This window comes from Thamnophis elegans, chromosome 2 (assembly GCF_009769535.1).
Source record: "Thamnophis elegans isolate rThaEle1 chromosome 2, rThaEle1.pri, whole genome shotgun sequence".
NCBI lineage: Eukaryota > Metazoa > Chordata > Lepidosauria > Squamata > Colubridae > Thamnophis > Thamnophis elegans.
In genome coordinates this window covers 56012331-56038569 of record NC_045542.1, presented here as the reverse complement: position 1 = coordinate 56038569, position 26239 = coordinate 56012331, and the positions used below count along the sequence as shown (strand labels likewise).

General features: G+C 44.9%; 1 protein-coding gene across 1 annotated transcript; it reads right to left on the bottom strand.

Annotated features, from left to right (window-relative positions):
• Positions 1 to 1142: 1142 nt before the first annotated feature.
• LOC116502686 (pseudouridine-5'-phosphatase-like) lies at positions 1143 to 1847 on the bottom strand. The gene has a single exon (XM_032208588.1). The coding sequence runs from the start codon at positions 1845 to 1847 to the stop codon at positions 1143 to 1145; it is 705 nt and encodes a 234-aa protein (XP_032064479.1).
• Between the last annotated feature and the right edge of the window lie 24392 nt (positions 1848 to 26239).

Sequence of the window (26239 nt, the reverse complement as noted above, 5' to 3'; positions counted from 1 at the left end):
GACTTCCAGTTTGTCTGTAAGGCGGATTTATGATGGAATAACGGATAGGTAGATCATGCATGAGACTGAACCACAAGTACTGGTGGAGGGGGAGTAACAATACAAATAAATATGCTAAGTAGAAAAACTGAACGTTCTAGACAAAAAAGTAACTTATTTGTTAAGTAGTGGACGATTGAAGAGGCAGAGACCGATCTTCGATTTCAAACTTTATTGCAACAAGCAATAACTCAACAATAGTCTGTCTGACAGCTTGCCCTTTTATAGGGAGCAGTCAGATGCCTCATCCAATCAGATTCAACTGTTTCTCCTGCCTAAAGGGTGGACCTGAGTGAAGCCTTCATCCTTCGGCTTCACTCCCTTATTGAGTATTCAATACTATTCATCACTTCCTATGCTTATATCTGCCTTTTTCACTCTTTCCCCCATTTACTATGACTGCTCCAACTACCCTGGACTTTCTCTCCTTCCCTCCCTGTAATGATTTACTCGGTAGTGATTGTCAAAAAATGCAGATTTATAATTTGTGCGGCTTATCTTACCAGCTATTTTGTTAACAAAAATGACCTTTCAGTGGAGCCATTTTGGAATAGTGCCTATTTATTCCCCACCTCCAAAAGTTTCACTAGTCCAAAACTATTTCTCTGCTTCCTATTACTTTTATTACAGAATATGGCATAGAATTCAGTAGTACTGTGTAAATCCAAGCAATGTTATAGATAACAGACCATGGTTAATCATATTGGAATCAAATTAACATGAGCAGTAAGTTGATTGACTGTATCCTATTGTGGGAGGATAGGGTATCAATTGGAGACAAGATTGCAGCATTCCCAAGCTAGGAATATTGATTGTTGTGATGAATCGCAAGCAAAGATACATGTTATTTTGTATGGAAAACTACTGAGTAAGTTACATACACTCCCATGCAAGGCACCAGTTTATTCCTTGGCAGGGTATGAGCAACATAGGAATAATAAATTCAACTCATCTTTTTCTACCTACCAGTGGTTGATTTCGATATGTGAATTATCCAGGAATAGAAAGCATTCTTTTATAGTACCACTTAAGAATCTTTGGAATGTTTTTAATACTGGAAGACATGTCCTCCAGTCAAAAAACCTGAATCGGTACAGCAAATATCAATCAAACTTTGGCAAGCCATACATTTCTGGCTTGAAATCATTCATTGATTGTAGGATATGGGTGGCTTCTTTTGTTAGTTCTTTTGGCAAACCACCATCGGGGACCATGATTACTTGCATGCCGGCAGCCAGGGCCGCTTTGACCCCGTTCGGGGCATCTTCAAAGACAAGGCACTTTGCCGGAGGTACCGGCGGTTCAAACCTCTTGGCGGCAACCAAAAATATATCAGGCTGCGGCTTGCCATTTTTTACCTCAGGGTCATCTCCCATCACAATGTGATGGAACAAACTGAAAAAGGGCTTCAGTTGCCCCGTTTTCATCTCAAATACCTCGCGAACAGAGCTAGTGCCAATGGCGATGGGGATCTTGTGCCCGTGCAAATGGCGGACCAGCTTTTCCACGCCAGGCATTAAGGCAGAGGTGGGATATAGTTCTCGTTTCTTTTGGGAGGTCTCGCGGAGGATTTCTTCAACGGTTAAGGGCAGGTCGAAGAGCTTTCGGAGAATCTCCAGGGCATTCACCTCTTTCATCCCCATGATCTGGGACCTTTCCTTCCAAGTGTATGTCTTCCCATAGTGGCTGCAGAGTTCTTTCATGATGTTGTTGAAGATATCCTCGGTGTTTATGAGGGTGCCATCCAGGTCAAAGATGACATGAGTGACGGGCTGTAGTGGCTTGCCTCCATCGGAGGAAGCAGCCATCGCAGCTTCTGCTCTCGACCCACTCTCCTGCTAAACTTACCGCCGAAAGACACAGGAAACAAACTATGCCTGTGCAATGCCGTTTCCCTGTCTCCGCAATGGATGCCTCATGCACGCTGTGTCTTGAGTGTTCGAGAATTCGAGGTTCAGCCCTCTGTTTCAACCCTTTGCAAAGATTGCCGTTGGATGTGTATAGCGTTCGTGTCTCCTTCTGCAAAGACGTTCTAATAATCCAGAGGAAAGAAGAGCTGGCTGTAGTATCAAACTCTGTGGTCCCAGCATTTGGTTAAAATAAAGGAGAAGAGACATTAATTAAATCAGTTTGCTTTGGAGGGCAGATGTAAAACAAGCTACAAGCCCGCTCTGGAGATGAATGGACCCATGCCCCTTTTCCTGAATTGGTATGAATGGATCCAGTGCTGTAACCCAGACTTCCCCAATGTAATGCAGCTGAAATTGCAATTCTCACGCTTGGCTTGAGTGGTGGGAAGCAAGTTTCAACATATTTGAAAGGCCCTGGGTTGGAAAGACTGGTACAGATAGTCTTCAAGTTACAACAGTTTGTTTAGTGACCATTCATTACAATGGCACTGAAAAATGTGACATGACCATTTTTCATGCTTATCACTATTGCAACCTTCCCCAAGGTCATGTGGTTTTCATTCAAATGCTTGAAAACTGGTTCATATTTATGATGATTGCAGTGTCCTGGGTCATGTGATCACCTTTTTTGACCTGACAAGCAAAGTCAATGGGAAAGCCAGATTCACTTAACAACAGCATTAATTGCAGTGATTCACTTAACAAATGTGGCAAGTAAAGTTGTAAAATGGGGCAAAATTCACTGAACAAATTTTTTACTTACCAACATAAATTTTGCGCTCAATTGTGGTCATAAGTCAAGGACCACCTGTGTTGTGTTTTATTCAAAATCGAGGTCTCACTATGTACTCATTTTATTTATTTAGATTTTCATCCTGCCTTATTTATTACTTCATGAGTAATTCAAGGTAGCAAACATATAGGATACTCCTCCCTCCTATTTTCCTCACAACAATTATTCTGTGACTGACCCAAAGTCATTCAGCCAAGGCAGAACAAGAACTTAGTCTCCTGGTTTCTAGACCAACACCCTTGCTGTTACACCAAATTAACTCATATATATGCCATACACAGGTAGTTCTCAACTTAACAGTTCATTTTGTGATAATGGTACTGAAAAAAGTGACATGGCCATTTTTTGCAGTTATGGCCTTTGCATGCGTGGGCGTGGCCAGCCAGAGGTGGTATTTACTGGTTCAGCAAACCAGTTCAAATTGCCACTACCAGTTCAACTGAACCGGTCTGAACCGGCTAAATGCCATCTCTGAAGACCTTCAAGGTCACCTCCAACTCTGTTACTCTGTTAAGATGGAACTGATGATGAGCAATATCTAGCAGACCATATGTTCCCCATTCCTTGATTTAAAAAGGGAGACAAATTAATTTATTTTTATCCTTCTTTCTGCGAGTATTTAGCGATTCATTTGATAGCCACTTCTTGTGTTCGGTTTCCACCATTATCCTTTCTCCCCATCAACTGTAGATGATTAAAACTTGCAACTAGAATTATGCAAGTTCCACTTCTTAGAGCTCTGAAAACAGAGGCTCACACTGATCTGAATGTAGGGTTTGTACATTTTTGGCATTGAGTTTTCTCTTCTCTTCAATGAAAACATTTTGTTTTACATCATACAGAGCTGCTTTCTGAGAAGCTGATGGAGCAGAAGGCTTTTCCCTTTTCCACACAACTATTCAATTGATGATTGTTTTGTGGAGCTCCAACTTCGTTCACATCCCAAAAACAGAACTGACAACACTCGAGGGAGTCCCACAAACACACAAACTGAGGGCAAAAATGTACGATGGTGGGCACAGTCTAAGCCAATGTTTTACTTTCCCATATATCAACTCAGCATTGTTTGCTGTAATTGCAAATTCTCCCTCCTAGTAAAACCGCCTTGGCTAAATGAAGTCTGCTAGCAAAGCAACTTTCTGATGTTTCAGCTGCTTGCTCCAAAAAGTGGATAGTTTCATTTCCCTCCCCCAACCCAGACACACAGTTGTTTCCCAGAAACAGCAATTTTGCTGACTGCCCATCATTGCTATCAAGAACATACCAATTAAGCTGTAAGGGGATTTGACTCAGGAGTTGTATTTCAAGCAGGTCTGCTGTTGCATCTGCTGGAAAAAAATTGGCTAGAACCATCCAGCTACATCGCCCAGTCCAACTCTCACAATCTGTCTTCTTATACACTGTACTTTAGCTAAAGGGCACAAGCCACAAGCACAGAGATAGAAGAATTAGAGAAAGCATGTAGCCAAATAACACCTCTTGATTACTCCTGCATCCTTCAAGATTGATGTGCAATCCTCAGGACAAGACAAAAGCCCCCTACAGCCAAGCTGCTATGAACTAATTAAAAACAGGGGAAGCTCTCCCTCCCAGGGAGAATGGATGGTTAAACAAACAAACAAATACTGATTCTAATTGTCTGTCTGCAAAATATTGTTAACGGAGATTGGCAGTTACCATTTCAGATTTTTAATGGGGACTTTTGCAGCTTTCCCTAGACATGCCAGGAACTAACCATGTCATTCACAATTAAGAACTGTCGTGGTGCATTGGTTAGAATGCAATACTGCAGGCTACTTCAGCTGACTGCTAGCTGCAGTTAAATCCCACTGGCTCAAGGTTGACTCAGCCTCCCATCCTTCCAAGCTGGGTAAAATGAGGACCCATACTGTTGTGGGCAACATGCTGACTCTGTAAACCACTTAAAGAGGGCTATAAAGCACTGTGAAGCGGTATATAAGTCTAAGTGCTATTGCTATTGCTATTAAAGTTGTTTTCCTTTAATTTCAGTTCTGAAGGATTCTTGATACTCTCTCATCATCAGTGCTAGTAAAGAGAGGGGTTTACTCTCAGTTTATATCTAGCAGGGACGTGCAGTCACTAGAGGCAGGGGAGGCGGGGCCTCACCAGTCTCCTGAGGGAAAGGAAGAATTTTAAATATTTTTTTAAAAATAATTAAAGCCAGGGTAGTTGCTACCAGATTCACAGTGGCTTGGTGTCTGCTCTCAGTGTTAACTATGGGAGGAGGCCAGAGAACTCGTGGCCTCTTTGCCTAAGGAATTGTTCGCCTTTTAAAAGTTAAGGCGGAGTTAACAAGCGAACACTTTCATATGCAAAAGAGGCACTGATTCTCCCGCCTCCTGATCGGGGAGCAGCGAATCATGCCTTAGGAGCACGCTTACGTTAGCACGCTTACGTTGGGCGGACAAGAGGAGAGTTGAGAGAGTTTCCACAGCTGGAAAAGGTGGATCGGACGGAGGGAGGGGGGGATTCAAATTTATTGTAATTTAATTTGTAATTTGTAATTTAATAAAAAATTTAATTTTTTATTGTGAGGTTTGTGTGTGTTTTTTTTTTATTTCTTCACAGCGGTGGGATCGGAGGAGGCAGGGGGGCGAGGCGGCGGAGCACGGAAGCGGCAGGGATGTTCTCGCCGCTGTGTTTCAACAGGCCAGGCGTCTCGCATTTATGTCCGCCATAAACACGAGACACCTGTCCTGTTGGACACAGTGGTGGTGGTGGGAGGAATTGGCTGGGTGGGCTGGCTGGCTGGGGAGGGAGACCCCTTTAAAGCCCAGCATTGAGTGGGGAGGAGGAGGAGAGCGGTGAGTCCAGGCAGGGAGCAGGTTGGGCGGGGTGGGGTGGGTTGGCTTCAGGCCGGGGCATCAGGATTGTTTGTATGAGGAGGCAGGGGGCAAGGCGGTGGAGCGCGACGGCGGCAAGAAGCATCTCAGATGGAGCCAGGACACCCGGAAGGCAAGCCGGCACTTAAAGGCATGCTGAAGTTCCGGCTTGCCTTCCGGGTGTCCCGACTACATCTGAGATGCTTCTCGCCGCCGTCACGCTCCACCGCCTTGCCCCCCCTGCCTCCTCATACAAACAATCCTGATGCCCCGGCCTGCAGCCAGCCCAGCACCGAGCAGGGACAAGGAGGAGGAGGAGGAGGAGAAGACTGGTGAGTCCAGGCAGGGAGCAGGTCGGGCGAGGGGTGGGTGGGCTGGCTGCAGGATTGTTCATCGGAGGAGGCGGGGGGCAAGGCGGTGGAGCACGATGGCGGCGAGAAGCAACACCCCCGCCACTGTGTCCGACAGGCATCTCGCGTTTATGTCCGCCATAAATGCGAGACGCCTGTCGGACACAGTGCCGGGGACGTTGCTTCTCGCTGTTGCTGCAGTCTTGCCTCACCAACGGTAACCGTCACTGCACGTCACTGATATCTAGTGTCTTGTCCTATCAGTGTTGGTGGGAGTGGCCTTGAGGATTCTTTGGTTGGTCTATTTACTGTTAGCAAACCTTGCTTCTTTCTAGCGCTGATGATGTTACCTCGTTTGGTAATGAAACATCTTCAATAAAACAACCAAGTTCAGAGAGCATCAAGGACACCTCATTTCTACCCCAGAGCCAGGTGCTTTAGAGGAATGTAGTAGAACAACCAGGAGACCTATCAGTTAAAACTTACAACTTAACAAAACTTAAAACTTACAATTGATCGCTTCACAGAGTCATAATCAAAATATTGTCCTCCTCCTTCTATTGTTATATAATATTGTTACTTCTTAGTTTCATCTCATGCCAGTCTTGTTTGCTATTCTGCGATTACATTCACAATTAAGAAATGCCAGGATTGGATGCCTAATTCAATCTCTTCAACTGGGATATCCAGCCTGTGGGAATAGTACCCACCATTGCTGTTCAGCACAAGTTCATTTGATTCATACTGGTGGGATTTGGTCCACTTCACCGTAACCTGCCTTTCTCCTTAGAAAAGTGTTCCTCGACCTTAATATGTGTGGCCTTCAAAGCTGGCTGTGGGATCCTGGGAATTGAAGTCCACACATCTTAAGGTTGTCAAAGTTAACAAACACTGCTTAGAAGTTATGGTATCTCTAGTGAAGAGGCATGTGGAGAAATCTTCGGAAACTGCCCTTTGCATCCTTTGACAAGATGTGGGCAATGCCTATCGCAGTTCAGCTGATGCACATCTTTCCCCATTGGGCAAGCTTACTAGATAACAAACAAGACAAACACAGACTACAACAGATAGTTAGAACTTCAGGAAAAAATAATCACAACCAGCCTGCCGTCCAATGAGGACCTATATCCTACACGAGCCAGAAAGAGGGCTGTGAAAATATCTACCGACCCCCCACATCCTGGACATAAACTGTGTCTTCTCCCCTCAAGGGACACTATAGGGCATTGCACACCAAAACAATAAGAAAGAACGACAGTTATCCCCCATGCCAACACTCTGTTAAACAACTAATTCTCACAAAACTATCAAACTATCTAGTAGAGCTGTTTACTATTATCCTCTTCATCCTTCCTCTTACTTATTTCCTTATCTTCTTATGACTATAAATTTGTTGCTTGTATCTTTACTTTGCAACTTTAATCAGATTTGTATGCCGCCCACTCCCTAGGGACTCTGGGCGGCTCACAACAAAAGCAAAAACATAGAATATTAAAAATACAATTATTTAAACTAAAACCATCCATTCAATCATGTGGGGCTGGATTTTAATCAACAGCTCTAGGCCTGCCGGAACAGCCAGGTCTTGGTCACTTTATGGAAGGCCGGGAGAGTGGTAAGGGTCCGGATCTCTATGGGTAGCTCGTTCCATAAGGCCGGCGCAGCTACAGAGAAGGCCCTCCCTCGGGGGGGCCGCCAGCCAGCATTGTCCGGTCGACGGCACCCGGAGGAGGCCCAACCTGTGTGATCTTATTGGTCGTTGGGAGGTAAATGGCAGAAGGCGGTCTCTCAGGTAGCCAGGTCCAATACCATGTAGGGCTTTAAAAGTAACGACTAGCACCTTGAAGTGGCTCCAGAGACCAATGGGGAGCCAGTGCAGCTCGCGGAGGATAGGTGTAACATGGGTGTATCTGGGTACACTCATTATCGCTCGCACGGCTGCATTCTGGACCAACTGCAGTCTTCGAACACTCTTCAGGGGCATCCCCATGTAGAGTGCATTACAGTAATCCAATCTTGAGGTGACGAGGGCATGAGTGACTATTCGAAGTGCCTCCCGGTCCAGATAGGGCTGCAACTGGTGCACCAGGCGAACCTGGGCAAAGGCCCCCTGGTCACAGCCGACAAGTGATGTTCTAATGTCAGCTGTGGATCCAGGAGGATCCCCAAATTGAGGCCCTCTCCGAGGGGTGTATAACTTCACCCCCCAGGCTAAGAGGTGAAATGTCTGGACCATCTTTGGGAGGCAACATCAATAGCCACTCGGTCTTGTCTGGATTGAGTGCAAGCTTGTTCGCTCCCATCCAGACCCTGACAGCCTGTTTTATTTAGTATCCTAGTATTGTTTTATTTAGTATCCTAGTATATCCTATGACTATCACTTATGATTATGAATATATTTTATGGTGATCATGGTTTATCACTTGTTGCTTGTATGCACTGGAGACAAATTCTTTGTGTGTCCAATCACATTTGGCCAATAAAAAAATATATTCTACTCTATACATCCATAGGACGTGATCTATTCAAGCAGCTTTTGACAATCTGGCTGGCTTCACCCTCATCCCCCTCTTTTCCTTCCCACCCACCCCAATTTTATACATTTGGAGAGCCTGCATAAGGCTACATTTTCTCTTTACTTCTAACTCAGCCTCTTCTCCTCAGTAACCTCAGTTCCTTGCATCATCTCTCCCTGCATCTCTTCCCAAATCAAAAGTGGCAGCTGTGATTTATAGGTTACCATGCTGAGAGGCTTCTCAGTTTCTATTTATTTGAAAAGCAAGGCTGGGAAGAGAAAGCCAGAGGATTCCAAGTCCTGCATAGCAGGCTAAGAGGGGGAAGAAGGGGAAGAGGCCACAGGAGAAGTCTCAGCAAAGGGAGGAGGGTGGGACCAAGGCCTCCCCGTGCACGTCAGGGATTGTGGAGGTGATAAATGGATCCCAGACGGTTGCTTCCACTGAGGTCTTGACCTATTGCTGCTAGCAGTTTGTAGGAGACAATGGGTGTTTTTTTCGTTTCAACCTCATACCAATGCAATGCTGTTCAATCAGCTGGAGAGAGGAAACAGAGCTAACTTTTGTAAGACCATTAGATATTTGCTTTCTCACTCTCAACATACACAGTACAGTACAGTACATGGCTATTCCTAATTTTATCATGAAATCACATATATCCAGTTCTCACTCTTTCTGAGGCTGATCAGCCACCCTTGTTCTCATGATAACAGCCCCAGTTTTTGTCTAGCAAAGTACATACACCTTTCTGTTTTCATAATCCCTTATTCACCACAACAGAGTCATCAACAGAAGCATCCTGGCTCACCTAACTGAAACAAATGCCAGACTGAGCCCCTTCTAGTTTAGCACTAAAAAAAGGACATGGAAGCAGGGTTAGGCAAGTCACTTGCAAAGTTTTCTCAACAGCCTTTTTTAGTTCAGATCACACTCACTACTCACTACTCACTACTCACTACTCACTACTCACTACTCACTACTCACTACTCACTACTCACTACTCACTACTCACTACTCACTACTCACTACTTACAGACTGTTGGGTGGGAACCCAGACATGTACGGTGCAGAAGTGGCATTAACACTTCATGTGATCTTCATTCAGAGGTGTATTCAACAGGTTCTGACCAGTTCTGGAAAACCGATAGTGTTCTCCAGAACTGGTCAGTACTGGTCTATTTTGAGTAGTTCGGAGAATCAGTAAATACCACCTCTGGCTGGTCCCACCCCCCACCTACTGCCAGTGAAAACAGAGCTCGGGGTTGGTGAGGTGCGTGCAGCCCTTGCAAGCTCCATTTTCCCTGGCAGAGGCAAAAGGGGCCAATCATTTGTTGTTTCCAGGGCAGCCCCGCAGGCCAGATCTAAGTACCCCATGGGCCGGATCTGGCCGCGGGGCCTTGAGTTTGACACCCCTGCTCTAGAACCAAGATCACAAGCTGTTTGGTTTAAGAACTCACATAGAGGCCAGAGCAAATATATTAAAACAATAATACCTGCTAGTGCTCATCAATAATTAAATGTGACGCTTTGTGTATCAGAAAAGTTTTTGAACTATCTTCACACTAAGACTACATAGAGCACACAACCACCTCATCAGAATATTACTACTAATATCTTAAGTTCAAAGCACAGTGAACATACTGATGGAACTTATGAAATGTTTTAGGCCATAGTTCCTTCTTGTAAATCAAAGAGCAAAAGTTGAAAATTATTATTTTGGCAGCTTGTTTTGGAAGTTGAGTATCTCAAATATAAACGTAATAATAATTTATAGCATTTAGAGACATTGTCCCAATGAACAATATACGCCCAAAATCATTATTTTGTTCATTGTCTGGCCCAATGATCAAGGGCGTACTTTAGCCTTACAGCCAACTGTTATCCATTCTTATCTTGAACTTGTATTTATAGATCCTCCCTTAATCATCATCAGCTACAAATGTTTCTTTAGGGAATTCTTTACTAGAAATGGATCAGACCGAAATGGATGAAGAAAGCTTGCAGGATGGCTGCTATGGGGAAAGGCCACAATCTGCCACCATCACTTTTACAGTCCTTCCTTCCAATATAGAAGTAGAGCTTTTACAAATAGTATGTTAATGTAGCAGTTCCTAGGACAGACCAGAAAAAGATCAGTGTGGGTTTGATTGAAAGCCACACTGCCCTTTTACTTTCCCACCCAGGTGGTGAGTAATGGCACTCAAGCAAGTTCCTCCAAACCAGATTGAATGCCAGGCAAAAATGGATCAAAACAGCCACCTTCAAGGCTCTGCACTGTTCTAAATTTTTAAAGTTAACACAACAAATGTGAAACTGGCAGAATACAACTGGAATCTAAGATTATTGTTTTGTTCTGTACTGTTTTATTTTATTGAGGAAATTTATGTGCTGCTCATATCACTTTTTAATATGCACTGGAGCATATGATGGGAATTTCGCCTATCTGTGCAAGAATGATTTATTTAAGTGATATTCAGGCCTCATGAAAGTATCTTTGGGGACTGGGTCTGCAAATATCTAGAGTAGCTCTATCAGATAATCATATCTATAAACTGACTGTAAGATGAAGGGATGAATTAAAGCAGAGGTGGTATTCAGCAGGTTCTGACCAGTTCCGGAGAACCAGTAGCAGAAATTTTGAGTAGTTCAGAGAATCAGCAAATACCACCTCTGACTGGCCCCACCCCCATCTATTCTCTGCCTCCCGAGTCCCAGCTGATCGGGAGGGAATGGGGCTTTTGCAGTAACCTTCCCTGGAGTGGGGAGGGAATGGAGATTTTACAGTACCCTTCCCCTTCCACGCTCACCAAACCAAACCACACCCACCAAGCCACACCCACGCTCACCAAGCCATGCCCACATAATTGGTAGTAAAAAAAATGAATCCCACTATGGGTACAGTGGCATATCCTGGTGGCAGTTTTGGAAACTCCCAGTAACTCTCTCATCTATTATATTTTTATAAAAAATAGGAGAAATTTTCTAACAGTGAGAACAACTAACTAGTGGAATGGCTTGCTTTCAGAATTGTGGATACTCCATCATTGGAGGCTTTTAAGAGGCCGGACAACCACCTGTCTGAAATGGTATAGGTTCTCCTGCTTGAACAGGGGGTTGGGACTATAGGACCGACAAGGTCCCATCCAACTCTGTTTGTTCTGTTCTGTATGTAAGAAGGTGCACGCAGCAAAAAAAAACAAAAAAAAAACCAACAAAACTTCTGCTCAGCATTCACCATTCCTCTTTTCTACCAGGGTTTTTCATATTATCTTTCTCCTTACTGTTCCCATGTTATGCATTCCATGGACATTGTGTGTAGCTTTATTTGGAAGCAGCATTGGATATCACTCCAGAAGGAAGACTTGGGTCTCCTATCTAAATTAACATTTAATGATATTTCTAGTTACATTAGGAATTGTAATTAGGGCTATTGCTCCCATCTACCAATATCATTTTTTAAAACAAGCAATCCTCATCCAGGAATCTAATCCAGGGAAATTTGTTCCTCTCCCAATATTACGGTTACATTGCCCATCATCCATAGCATTGGTTCATGATAGCTGGTGGGGGAGGGAGGCATCTCCTTTATCTCTTGAGCTACTATCATTCAAGTATGACAAGCGCATTTCTACCTGATACGTAAAGTATATCTGACAACATGACCCACATAGGAGAACCTTGGGTAGTAGACTTAAGCTCATTATTTCCTCTGCCTTGCTAGGATGACCAAATTAAAGTGACTGAATTAATGATAAGAAAGAATGAGTGATAGAAAGTCTGAAGGAAGTTAAAGACAGTGCACATGTGCGAGTCTGTGAATGGCCGGTAGCTTCCTTGCTCCGGCTGGGCAGATGGAAAAAAACGCCGAAAACATCAGACTTTTTAACAGCAAACCCTGCAAGAAAGGACCTAAAGCGGTAGGGCATGACTTTGGGGATCCAACCGGGTGATCAGCTGGGGAATCGCCGTTCTTGACTTGCTCCCTGGCGTGTTTCTAGCTCACGTGGCTTCTTCTCTGGCTTCTCTCTATCGGGCAGCGAAAATGGCAGTGCCGCGCTAACGGCGCACTGGCAATTTCCCAACAACGCTGTGCTTCTTGTGACTTATTTTCGGACTGAGGAAACCTGGGAGAACTTTTTGGGACCGTTTGAACTGCCAGCGAGGGGGTGGCTGGTTCAGATGGGGCCAACTGAGATCAGGCAGCTGCCCTTGCTGCCGCCGGTCATAGCCCTTCCAGCCCCCCCTTCCTTTCTGTTTTTATCGCGTGTGGCTTATGGCAGCCTGGCGACCTTTGTCCTTGCTTTTGTGACTGGGAGAGCCCCTGGATTTTTCGGAGGGGTGTCGGTTCGCTGCTTGTCCTTCAAGGAGTGGGGGTGGGCTGATCCGTATGGTGCTGGACAAGGGTGGACATGTGACTGTGCTTATCATCACCACAACCCCTTCGGGCACCCCCCTCACTCGACCGGACTCTCTCTGCACTGTGGCCTCTCCCTTCGCCCTTTTTGTGGCTGTGGGGCCTCTTGTTCTTATTATCTCTACCATCTGGTTCTCCCTGCTTATGGACCTCGGTTGCCTATAGACTCTGGACCCTTGGACTCCCAGACTTATGACCTGGTTTCCCTGCCATGACTACTGCCGACACTACTACTCTAGAGACACCAATTCACCAATTCAGACTTTTTCCCCCCTTAGTCATACCATCTAGGAAAGAACACGAACGACTCCTTCTATATTTCCCTCCCCATGGACGGACTGGACTTTCTTGCGAACCCCACTCACAAATTTATCTGAACTTGCACATCTTTAACAACTGCGCAATTTTCTTTTGTGTGGGGAGGTGCATGTGGTACGTATGTGTTTGATTGAATGTTCCCACAGCTTTTAATTTAATGATTTTTTTTCTTAGCTATTGTACTGTATTATCGTATTTTAATTAGTGGGGTATGTATGTGCAGAATGCTTGGCCGGTATGGATGGGGAGACTGAGAGTGCAGCCCGGAGCCCCTACCACTGAGTGCACAAGCAGAAGTGGATGGGGGCCCAGATCCGCCTCTTGTCCCGGAATGTATGGTATGAATGCCTGCCGGGGAGAACGGAGGCCACGGGAGGGGATGTGGGGTCTACGGTGAGGGGATGGGCCGGTGCATCCCAGTCATAATTGGCAGAGGCAGGTTTGATGGGAGTTATAGGGCTAGCCATTACCGGGGAACGAGGGGTTCACTATGTCACAGCGATCCCTCCTTCCGGCCCTGCTAGCTCCACTCCAGGACCAGATGGCGAGAGTTGTCAGGGCCCTTGTCTCAGGCTGTTGTTGCTAAATGCCAGGTCTGAGGTTCACAAAGCTCCCTCGATCCAGGACCTAATATTAGACGAGGGGGCAGACCTGGCATGTTTACTGAAACCTGGCTGGGCCAAGAGGGAGGATCCCCCTCACTGAAATGTGCCCAGAAGGGTTTCAGGTGCTCCACCAGCCGCGACCCCAGAGAAAGGGGTGGGGAGTGGCAGTCATCATCGAGAGTCACTAATCCCTCGTAGGATCCCTGCTCCGGAGACTGTCGGGTGTAGTCCCTTCTGGTGAAGTTGGACCTTGGGGGTCAAGTGGGTCTGTTTCTAATGTACCTACCTCCCAACTGCATTACAACAGCCCTGCCTGTGCTCCTTGAGTCAGTAGCCAAGCTGGCGGTGAGTTCCCCAGGCTTATAGTTCTGGGGGATTTCAACCTGCCGTCGCTCAGCAACGCTCTGATGGAGCACAGAAGTAGCTTCTCTCGGAGCAGTGGAGACGTGATCTAGATTGAAGGGCATTGAGATCTTGCCCTTGTCATGGTCAGATTCACTTCCTATTGAGGCTTTGACTTTCGGAAACCAATCCCCCACTGTAGGGAGGGGGAAACCGATTAGGTGGTTCCGCCCCAGGCACCTGATGCACCCTATGGTGTTTCAGATGGCACTTGGTGGGATACCTGACTCTCTGGCCCGCAATCCGGCAGAGTCCTTGGTTGCTGCTTGGAATATAGCGGCGGCGGAGGCTCTAAACCAGATTACGCCTTTACGGCCTCTCCGGTGGCAGTGGATCCAGGAGGGCTCCTTGGTTTACCGAGGAACTCCGGGAGATGAAGAGCCAAAAGAGACGCCTAGAGCGACGCTGGAGGGCTTGTAACTCCGAATCCGACCGAACACAATTAAGAGCCTTTATTAGGACTTATCTAGTAGCGATACGGGCGGAAAAATGTGCTCATTTTTCTGCTCTTATTGCATTCGCAGAATCTCGCCCAGCCGCCCTGTTTAGGATAGCCCGCTCCCTCTTGAAAGGGAGGGATGCGGACGAGCCCTTAGAGGGTAGAGCTGAGGAATTTTGTTCAGTTTCTGTCGGATAAAATCGCTCGGATTCGGACGGGCCTGGACTCCACTTGACGGTACCAGCCGAGATGCCGGGGGAAGGTCTTGATCGGATTTTGTGGAGCGAGTTTCAACTTGTCGCTCCTGAGGAAGTGGACAAGGCCATGGGAACGGTGAATGCCTCCACCTGTTTACTGGACCCATGTCCCTCCTGGTTGGTCTCGCACCCTCTAAAGGATGCGGTGGTGAGACCCCTCCTCAAGAAAACTTCCCTGGATCCAGCCATCTTAACAACTATCGTCCAGTCTCCAATCTCCCATTCGTAGGGAAGGTTGTTGAGAAGGTGGTGGCCTTTCACCTCCGACGGACCTTGGATGAAGCAGATTATCTGGATCCCTTCAGTCGGGTTTCAGGCCTGGGTTACGGCACCGAAACTGCTTTGGTCGCGCTGATCGATGATCTCTGGCGGCCAGGGATAGAGGACATTCCTCTATCCTAGTGCTTCTTGACCTCTCAGCGGCCTTCGATACCTTTGACCTTGGTATCCTTCTGCGGCAGTTACGGGAGGTGGGAGTGGGAGGTACTGTCTTAAGATGGTTATCCTCCTACCTCTCGGACAGGTCGCAGTCGGTGTTGGTTGGAGGACAGAGATCGACCCCTAGGCCCTTCAAATATGGGGTGCTGCAGGGTTCAGTCATGTCCCCCCTCCTATTTAATATCTAAATGAAGCCGCTGGGTGAGATCATACGCCGGCATGGGATCAAATATCATCAATATGTGGACGATACTCAATTGTATCTGTCTGCCCCTGCCAACTCAGTGAAGCGGTGGAAGTGATGTGCCAGTGCCTGGAGGCTGTCAGGGTCTGGATGGGAGCGAACAATCTTGCACTCAATCCAGACAAGACCGAGTGGCTATTGATGCTGCCTCCCAAGGATAGTCCAGACATTCCACCTCTTAGCCTGGGGGGGGTGAAATTATACACCCCTCAGAGAGGGCCCGCAATTTGGGTGTCCTCCTGGACCCGCAGCTGACGTTAGAACACCACCTGTCAGCTGTGACTAGAGGGGCTTTTGCCCAGGTTCACCTGGTGCGCCAGTTGCGGCCCTACCTGGACCAGGAGGCACTTCGAATGGTCACTCTGCCCTGAAGAGTGTTTGAAGACTGCAGTTGGTCCAGAATGCAGCCGTGTGAGCGATATTGGGTGTACCTAGATACACCCATGTTACACCCATCCTCCGCGAGCTGCACTGCTCCCCATTGGTCTCCGGATGCGCTTCAAGGTGCTGGTCGTTACTTTTAAAACCCTACATGGTTTGGACCTGGCTACCTGAGAGACTGCCTCCTGCCACTTACCTCCCAATGACCAATTAGATCACACAGGTTGGGCCTCCTCCGGATGCCGTCGACCGGACAATGCCGGCTGGCAGCTCCCCGGGGAAGGGCCTTCTCTGTAGCTGTGCCGGCCCTGTCGAACGATCTACCCATGGGAGATCCGGACCCTTACTACTCTCCCGGCCTTCCCGTAAAGCCACCAAGACCTGGCTGTTCTGGCAGGTCGGGACTGTTGATCAATATCCAGCCCCACTTAGGCAGAATGGATGGTGTGTAATTTTCATAATTGTATATTTTATCTTAAATTTTTAAATGCTTTTTTATCTTGCTGTAAGCCACCCAGAGTCCCAAGGGAGTGGGCGGCATACAAATTTTATTAAATTGAAATTGAAATTGAAATCTACAAGGAACATTGCATTGATGTACCTGGGAATTAAAATGAAGGGAAATGGACAGGAAAATACTTTAAAGAGCTCACCATAACCAGAACAAATGACAATGTCTTATTCACTATTAAACAAGGAGGCAATACCTCTGAAAGCTCAGATCAGCATTTGCTACAGTTAAAATAATGCAAGAGGCATACATTCTTCCAGAATTTCCACTTGGGATTGAAAACACAGATACAACTGATGGAATTTGACAGCAGTTTCTCATTACAACTGGAGAGAGTCTTGGGGACAACTTGTTATAAGAACAAGAGGGTGATTTAATATACAGGAAGTATCAGTACTGTATCACCCAACCTTTCAGTGCTCCTCATTCCCAATGAGATGTTCGGAATACTGCTTATATAATGCTGTTTAATAAGCTCACAGGGTAAATAAAATGATAGGGAGTATTGCTTGGGCCTGTCTATCTTTCTATCTAGGCATCCAATTGATTGTAAAGCCACATAATTTGCAAACTTACAGTTTGCAGAAGCATAACAACAACGAAAAGCAAGGAAGTAAACAATATCATGAACATCTGGAACAGAAAAAAAACCCAAAATAATTTAATTATAAAGTAACTGAGGCTATCAAACACATATCTCATCAGGGACGTGCAGTCACTAGAGGCAGGGGAGGCATGGCCTCACCAGTCATGAGGAAAAGGAATTTTAAAGAATTTTTAAAAAATAATTAAAGCCAAGGTAGTTGCTACCAGATTCACAGTGACTTGGAACAGTGCTTTGTATTAACTATAGGAGGAGGCCAGAGAAATAGGGGCCTCCTGTGCATAAGGAAATTTTCGCCTTTTAAGAGTTAAGCAAGGGTTAACAAGCAAAAAATTCCTTATGCAAATGAGGCACGTATTCTCTTCGCCTCCTGTAGAGGGCATTTTTAGAGGCTTTTTAGAGTTCTCTGGGAGCAACTAGCTCAGTCTGACAGAGCTCTGGCCTTTCATGAGGGGAGGGCAGGTCAGGTAGAAGCAGAGTTGAAATTGTTTCTGAAACAGCTGGAAAAGGTCCGTGTGGGGGGGGGGAGGAATTCAAAAAGTTTGATCGGAAGGCAGCAGGGGAAGGCGGGGGTATGGCAAAGGAGCTGCTTTCAAGCCTTTGGAAAATATATCCAATCCAACCTCTGTGTTTGTGTTTGAGAGTGAGTGAATGAAGTTCTCTGTGTGCGTGTGTCTGTTTGAGAGAGGGGGGGAGGGAGAGAGGGAGGAAGGAGGGGGAGGGAGAAGAAAAAAATGGGAAAACTTAATTGCAAGGGGGAAAAATGCTGTCGCTTTAAATCAGAACTGAGCATGCCTGGCTGTGGAATTCTGGGAGTTGAAGTCCACAAGTCTAAAAAGTGCCTCAACAGCCCTAAAGTTGACCGCACGTCACTGTATCTCATTCAAGACTTTCATTCTGGATGGACTTATCCAGAGGTGGGTTCCCACTGGTTCGGCCTGGTTCAGCCGAGTATGTATTAACTCGGTCTGCCATGCCCTGAACTGGTTCTATCAGTGGCAGTGCCATCTTGATTTTTGGTTCTGTGAATGCGCAGAACAATCTTCATTTCAGAAATTTATTTTTTTCCCTTTTCTAACGTGCACATGAGCAGACCTTTTAGGTGCAAATGTGCACGTGCAAGGAACTGGCAGTAATGCCGGACTTATCCCATATCATGGCCCAATGCCTGTTTTTTCAGAGCTTTTCAGAGCCTGACAAAACACGTCTTCTGCATCTGCCAGGTAACACTGTCCTAGAAGGAACCTCGCATGTCTGCTCTGCTAGATCTCATGGAGTGAGCAGAGATAATTGGAGATAGATAGCCCTGCAATTAGTCACAACCTGTGCCATGAAAAGCTTTATAACCAGCACCTTGAATTGTATCTAGCAGCTTACAGGGAGCTAGTGCACCACATAAAATAGCAGTGTTACACGGGCATACTGCAGTATGCCTACAACTCAGTGGTGAGATTCAGCCAGCTCGCACCTATTCGGGAGAACGGTTGTTAACTTTTTAAGCTGCACGGAGAACCGGTTGTTGGAAAAAAAATCTCCCTTTGTTTCTATTCACTTTACAGGGCTAATCCTGTAAGAAAGGCAGGAAGAAAACATTCTGGTTTTATTTCCAGCCTAAACTTTATTGCCCTGCTTATAGAAACTGCCTCTCCGTTAACCCTTATTACATTGTAACTGCTAAGGCGAAGTGCCCATTGACGTGAGTGACGTTGAGTTGGCCACGGCCACCCAGTCACATGACCATGGGCCATGCCCACCCAGCCATTCATTAGGGCAGAGAACCGATTGTTAAATTATTTGAATCCCACCACTACAATTCCTTGTACAGCTACATTCTGGACCAATTGAAGCTTCCATGTGACTTTCAAGGGCAGTCTCATGTCGAGTGCATCTCCACTGGTAGGAGGTCAAGGAGGACTAAGATGAATACATTACTTCCATCCTGATCCAACCAAAGTAACTTCTAAATGTGAACCAGGCCAGTATTATGTCCCAGCCTGAAACACAAAGTCAGTTATTCAAAAAGGCCTTCTTCGTCAATAATTTGCACCATGGACACAAAGACTCACTGTTCTAACTCTTCATCCAGATAGCTTGCAAAGACTCCCCACCCCACACCCAGGACCTTCTCACACCCCCTGACTACTCTCGAAAAAGCCCATCTTCACCAAACTGGAAAGGGAGGATTTCTTTAATCATTGACTTCCTTTTCTTTTACAGAGAAATTATCCTCTAAACCTCTCAATAGCACATTTGGGCCTTAGAGATCAAGATGGCCCTGTCTCCAGTTACTGAAAGTTTTATTTATCTTCTCCATAAAAAGTGCCATGACCGTAACATAGAAAACATCCAGCCTCACTGGTTTGGCAATGTCTGGGTTGTCTGCAAAAAGTAATTAAATAAGCACAAGAATTTATGAGAAACGGAATATTATGGAAGCAATCTGGTAAGTAGTATTCCTTCAGTTTTTCTAGTGCGTATACCGAGGGCACTGTTCTGCATCTACCTCCATAGCAAATCTGAATTTTATCATGTGTCATGCCTTTATGGACTGTAATATAGTTACAGCAGTAGTAAGTCTCCTATCAGGATTGTTAATAGCATCTAGATTTAGAGGTTGTTCTTCTGAGAAAACAATTCCCACTCATATTCCACCCAGTTTCATTTTTCCTTTTGCTGAAGTGGCATATGTAATAAACTGCTCTAGTACCAACTTAATGACATACTTGCAAATGATGCTTTTAGCAAATGCCATGATTTTATTTTTAATATATGTCTTAAGGCCATAGAATTAAAGGCTAATGAGTACCAAATCTCCTTTCCCCAAAACTCTAGGGTACAGGTCAGTAATGGCATCTTCTTCACTACCAGTTCGGTAGCGAGAGAGCTCACGTCTGGGCATGCGCAGAACAGTGGTGGGTTCTGGATCCCGTTCCAACCGGTACGGTTGGAACAGGCCTGGTGGTGTCCAATGGATGCGTGCAGCGCGCACACATGCATCTTAACGCCTCTGCGACGCTCCAGCTGCTCTGCAGAGCATCGCACAGGTGCTGTATGTGCAATGTGCGTGCGCAGAAGTGCGGAAGCCTTAAAAGAGAGGTAAGGAGCTCAGGCAGGCAAGTGGGCCATCTGGAGCACTGTACCGGAATGGTATCTGGTGCTCCTGGTTGGCTCCGGTACACCCATACCGGGGCGTATTGCCTGCAACCCACCACTGGCGTCTGGTTGGGCGGGTGGAGGCTTGTGCCACTGCCACTACCAGTTTGCCCGAACTGGTGTGAATACTACCCAGGTAGGATTGTCAAACTTTCAGCCTTAGGACTAGATGCGACACATGCTGGTCAGCCCACACCTAGTTTAGCGAAGGAAAAAAAAGTTGTGATATATCACATGACACCGCCATGATGACACAAGTTTGACACCCCTGCTCTTGGGCATCTTTGAACCCTAGTCAGGTTTGGGTTAGCCTCATTGTTCCTCTGCTACTAACTATTTCCAGGGGAAAGTCAATATACTTGGAAATATTCAATAACATCACTTCTTGCTTATATAACTTACAAGCATAACAGCTGGATTTGTCCCTTCTATTAGAAGCTGCTTAGAAGATAAATCTATTGTATCTCACAGGACATAAAATATAAATTAGTTTTTCAAAAGCTACAAGGTAGAACACCTTTTAAAACTTAAATATTATTAGGCAAACAGTTACATTGGAGAACTGTCCCAACCACAGTTTTAAACTTTGTTTTAAAAAATTCAAAAGAAAGAATCCAAACAGAATGCAGGGAAAGGTTGGTCTGCTACAAATGAAGCTTTTTCCTGCCAAAATATTCATAAAATACTGGAAAGATCTCAAATTATTTTCATTATTGATCACAATCTCTAAAAAATATATGGTCTCAATGCCAGAACTCAAGATACAAGAGGGATACCAACATTTAATACCATCACAAGCACATGCAGAGAGGAAGAGATTGTGAGAATTTAGCATAGAAAACAAGTATAAGTAATACACTGCAAACTCCCAGGTAGAATTTTATACTTTTTTGTACCAAAAGAGCAGTTCTTTTCAGAGTCAAACATGCTGTGCTTCAATCACGTTGGTCATCTACAGTTTTCTGGAATTTTCCAGCTGTAATTCAGAGACTGTAAAAATAAAAAAAAATCCAGTTTTCCTCACCCTCCATCTAAAGACTTCTCCTGAATTCTACCTTTGTTTTTTAGAAAAGAATTACTTTTCTGTATCTAGCAAAAGGAGAGACCTCATTTACCTGTGGCTAGAAGCTATGTCTTCCATGTGGGGTTATGCTTTGTATGTATCTGAACTTGATGCCTGACATTCACAACAATATTTGCATCACAATGTCCAATGCAAGAACAGAGGTCACAGCACTGCATTATGACATCATCACACAGTTTGTCCCTCTTTGGTGACTAAAATGACTCACTTTGTGGCTTCATTTGCATACTGATAAATGATGATTTTTAAAGTCATGGTTTGCTAAACAAGCCTATATATTAGGTCACAATAACAGGATTGCTAGGTTCATGTACCAAGCCAAAATAAATAATCTTGCTATTTAACCTGTTGTGAAGATACACCAATAGGCCCTTCTGTGTCACTTTCCCCAATCTGGTACAGTTAGTCCTTGATTATGACCACAACTGAGCCCAAAATATCTGTTGCTAAGTGAGACATTTGTTATGTCAGTTTTGGCCCATTTTATGATCTTTTTGCCAAAGTGATTAAATGAATCACTGCAGTTGTCATATTAGTAACATGGTTATTAAGTGAATCTGGATCCCCATTGATTTGGAAAAGGTGATCACATGACAATGATCATATGTGTGAAAATTGGTCCTAAGTCACTTTTTCATTGCCATTATAACTTCAAACGGTCACTGTTGTAAGTTGATGACTACCTATGCTTTTAAGATAACATTTTAAAAGGGATGTTGGGAGCCATATCTAGACAGTTAGTGGAGGGATTTATTCTATGATCCAGTCTATGGATGAAATGATTACTCTTCCAAGACAGGGGATAACAGGAAGGTATGTTGCACTAAAGTTTATGATGGCTTAATGCACCTGCCACCCTTGTGGACAAAATATACTTTTATAAGCAATTTGTTTCTAATAGCTAACTAAGAGCCATTGTAAGCCATTATAGTTTGATGGCTGAAAATCTGTATGTATGAAATATGGTAGATGTTTCTTTGTTGACATGGGAGTCTGATTAACTCATAAACAAGGGGAGGGAAGAGACATTCATTGCAAATTCATTCATCCTCCCCGACTATTAGATTCGGTTTTGGATGAATGAATGCACTCCATGCAAAACCGGGCTGGTGTGAATCAAAGGAAATATTTACTCAGTGATCAAAAGGCAGGTTGCTGAATTAATGAGAATGGCATATTGAGAGTTGTTCTCGCTGAAAGTGGTAGGCTTTTCCCCACTTGCACTTAGCCACGATGGAAACTTAGCCTGACATCTTTTGTTGGTTGTTTTGTCCTTTCAACCTGACTTAGCTCAGGGAAACAAGTTCTCCTCCTTTAGCAGGATTAAAGTGATGTTTTCTGCCCTGCCTATCCCAACTCTTATTTCGGTACACTCTAAAGTCGTGATGGTGAACCTTTGGCACATGTGCCACAGGTGGCACGTGGAGCCATTTCTGAGGGCACACGAGGCGTTGCCCTGTCAGCTCCAGTGCACATGTGCATGCTGGCAAGCTGATTTTCAGCCTTGATTATCAGCTTTTTTGCCCTCCGGTTTGCGCATTGGGCAGGTTTGTCCTCTGGAGGCTTTGGGGAAGCCTCCTGAAGCCTCCAGAGGGGGGGAAAAACGGCCCAATGGGCAACCCAGAAGTCTGTTCCTGAAATTCTAGTTGGCGTGTTAGGCCATTTTTCACCCTCCCCAGGCTTCAGGAGACTTCCCTGAAGCCTGGGTAGGGTGAAAAACAGCCCAACAGAGCCCAACGGAAGTTCAGGAATGAACTTCCAGATTGCCTGTTGGGCCGTTTTTCTCCCTCTGGAGGCTTCAGGAGGCTTCCCTGAAGCCTGTGAAGGGCGAAAAGTGGCCCAACCTGCCTCCCGGAAGTCTGGAGGTTTCAGTGAGGCCTGCGTGCATGCGCGGAGGGGGAGGGTTTTCCGCCCATATGGAGCGAATTGCATTATGGGTGTGGGCACGTACGCGTGCGATCCCCCTCCACGTTCTTGGCATGCCTCGAGAAAAAGGTTAGCCATCACCGCTCTAAAAGAAGACTGTCCTGCCTTACCTTGCGCTACCTAGAGGGAAGTCAAGTAAATGTGGGATAGGAGAAATTAACAATGGGAAGTTCCATCTGATAGAGTTTTCTGGGTGAATGGAACTTTAACTCAGAGGTGGGAAAGGTTCTACTTTCAACATGTTTCTCTTTGTTTTTGATTTTTTTTTCATTTGAAAAACAAACCCACAGACATTTTGGGTATCAGCTCCCATCCACTTCAGACAACAGAGCAAAGGCAAGGGCCTGCAGGGCTTGTAATCCAGAACATATGAGGTTCTGTAACGAGAACTTGTTACAACTTCTGGAACTTGTTTAAACTTGTTAACTGTAATCATCAGTGTTGCTATGAGAACACCAGGAGGCGATGAGGCGTCTTCTTGAGATGAAGTCCTGGAAAGGGTGATTTGCAGCTGCTACTCACCTCAGAGGAATGGAAATTATGCTAAGGAACCTGGTTGTGCAATGATCCCGGCTCAACGAGAGACGTGCTTAGACTGGAGGTTATGACTTTTGATAACAACCAAGCTGGAGATGTTCCTAGAATTGTATTTGGGTGGTGAATTGGAAGGATTTGGAGATTCTTTAGTGAGTGAAATAATCTCTGGATAACAGCTGGGATGGCTGACTAGACGGAACACCCATGCTGTGTTTAGCCTAGACGCCTAATGGGACAAGTTAAAGAACAGGGCTTCTTCTTAGGGCACTGATCCCAGATTTCTCAATCTCCGTGACTCCAGGCTCTTCCTGTTGATCTTCCTGAATTAATGGAGACAAGTTAATCCTTACTTAGACAGTGAGACTCATGTGTGGATGCCCATCCTTCCTCTCTAATTCACTTAAGGCAGGGAAGTTGTGAACTGCCCATATTTTATAGGAATAGTTGCAAATTTACAATGAACTATGCAGTGTATATGGGGGAAATTTGTAACCAGGCAGCCTAAGGACTAATGTGCCCTCGCACTCCATTTTAAATTCTTCATTATCTTTAAACTGACTGCAAGTAGCAATGCCTACCTGATCTTGGTTGACCTAAAAAAGCTAAATAAGGTTGGACCTGGATAGTTTGCATGGAGGATTTCTGGGCAATCCTGGCTTAGACAGGATGAAGTCAAACAAACATCCTGGAAGAAAGTAACGGCAAATCACGTCTACCTTGTTTCTTTAAAAAATATGCACGTGTTCAGATGGCTATCAAGAGTCAAGCTTGATCTGAGGGTTCCTTTGTATATGGTGCCTTTGAATCAGTATTTACTCCTGAAGACTGTCTGGATAAACCCCTGCAGTTTCCTTGGCAATGCTTTTCAGAAGTGCTTTGCCATTATGTTCTTCCTGGGGCTGAAAGAGAGTAACTGAACCAAGGCCATCCAGCTAGTTTATACATAAGGCAGGATTTGAATTCACCATCTCCTGGTTTCTAGCCTGATGCCTTTACAACTACCAAATTGGCTCTTTATCTTTACTGTGTTTAAGTCAGATTTGGATAACTCTTCAAACTAAGGGGTCTTTCAAACAGGAGGCTAAATACTGTGTTATGGGCTCCTCTTTTCATTTCATTGGGTACTTGTATAAAATCATTTCCCATAAATTGTTCTGGTTTTATTAATATATCCAAGTAAGTATCAGCCAAAATCAGTATTTTTATGAAATGATCTCTAAATCCAACAGCCTGCAGTTTGAGCTACTCCCTTGGCTCTTATAAGCCTCCATTTCAGGAAAGCACATCCAGTATATTCATTTTAATTGATGGAAGCTTCCATCAATATCCATAATCTCTCTAATTCCCCAAGTTGTGTATTCTTCCTGACATCACTGTTAACATTCTGCCCTGGATGGCTTATTAGTACAGATTCATTTTATGGGAGTTCACTTGCAGGGTAACATTTTGCATGAAATGGATGTTAGTGTTAGATCCTCTGTTAGCAGTAATCAGTGCTCAATACAATCTTGCAAGGAAGCCCCCTGTCTTCCTACTCCATTTACAGACTTTGTGTGATTGGAGCAATCTGGCCAAAGAACTCTTTCTTCAGACCCTAGATAACAAGCAATACTATCAGTGGCCGGTTGGAGTGCACAAGTATCTCTAGATCAGGGCTGTCAAACTCATAGCCTGTGGGCCAGATGTGTCATGTGCTGGACACACCCACGACTGGTTTAGTAAAGGGGGAAAAAGTCCCAATGCGTCATGTGACGATGCCGTGATGCTGTGATTTTAACATCCCTGCTCTAGATGAATGTTATCCCCACAAGGTAGTCCAGACAAGCAGCATAACTAGATGTACTCTTCTCTAATTTAAGATTCTTTTATTCTCTGGTAAACTAGGGAGGGTCACTTCTGAAACATTTTCCATGCCCTCACTCATTCTGTGAACCGAGACATCTTTTATTCGCTGGTTTTCCAGTGTGCATCTTTTCCCACTGCCTTCCAAGGTTATTCTCTAGTCTATAACATTACACTGGATTGCTGAGTGAGCAGGAGAACAGGTAACCATTACCCTGATTTCTCATTAAACGTTCTCTCCAAAGAACTATGCGCATTTGCATCAGTAATGTTCAGCCTTGGCAGAATTTATATGTTCTTTCCCCTAAAACACTGAAGGTCCTTAGTTTTAATCAACCCTATTCATCCTAGCCAACTTACACTTGTGCCACAGACTAGACTACAATTTTATTCTTCCTGGCTCTCAATTTCCAATAAACTGGGCATGCTTTTCATTCAAATGTAATTTTCACATCTGTTCTGTTTCATTTCTGTCCTTAAACTACATCCGTATTCTGTCTTGTTTTTCTGTCTAACCTCAGATAATCCCTCCCCAGAAACAATTTCCTTTTCTGTCTTGCCAGGCCTTGTCAGTAATTCTATCCACTAGGGATTTTGTATCAACACTGACCACTCACACTTTTATGGGAATTGGAG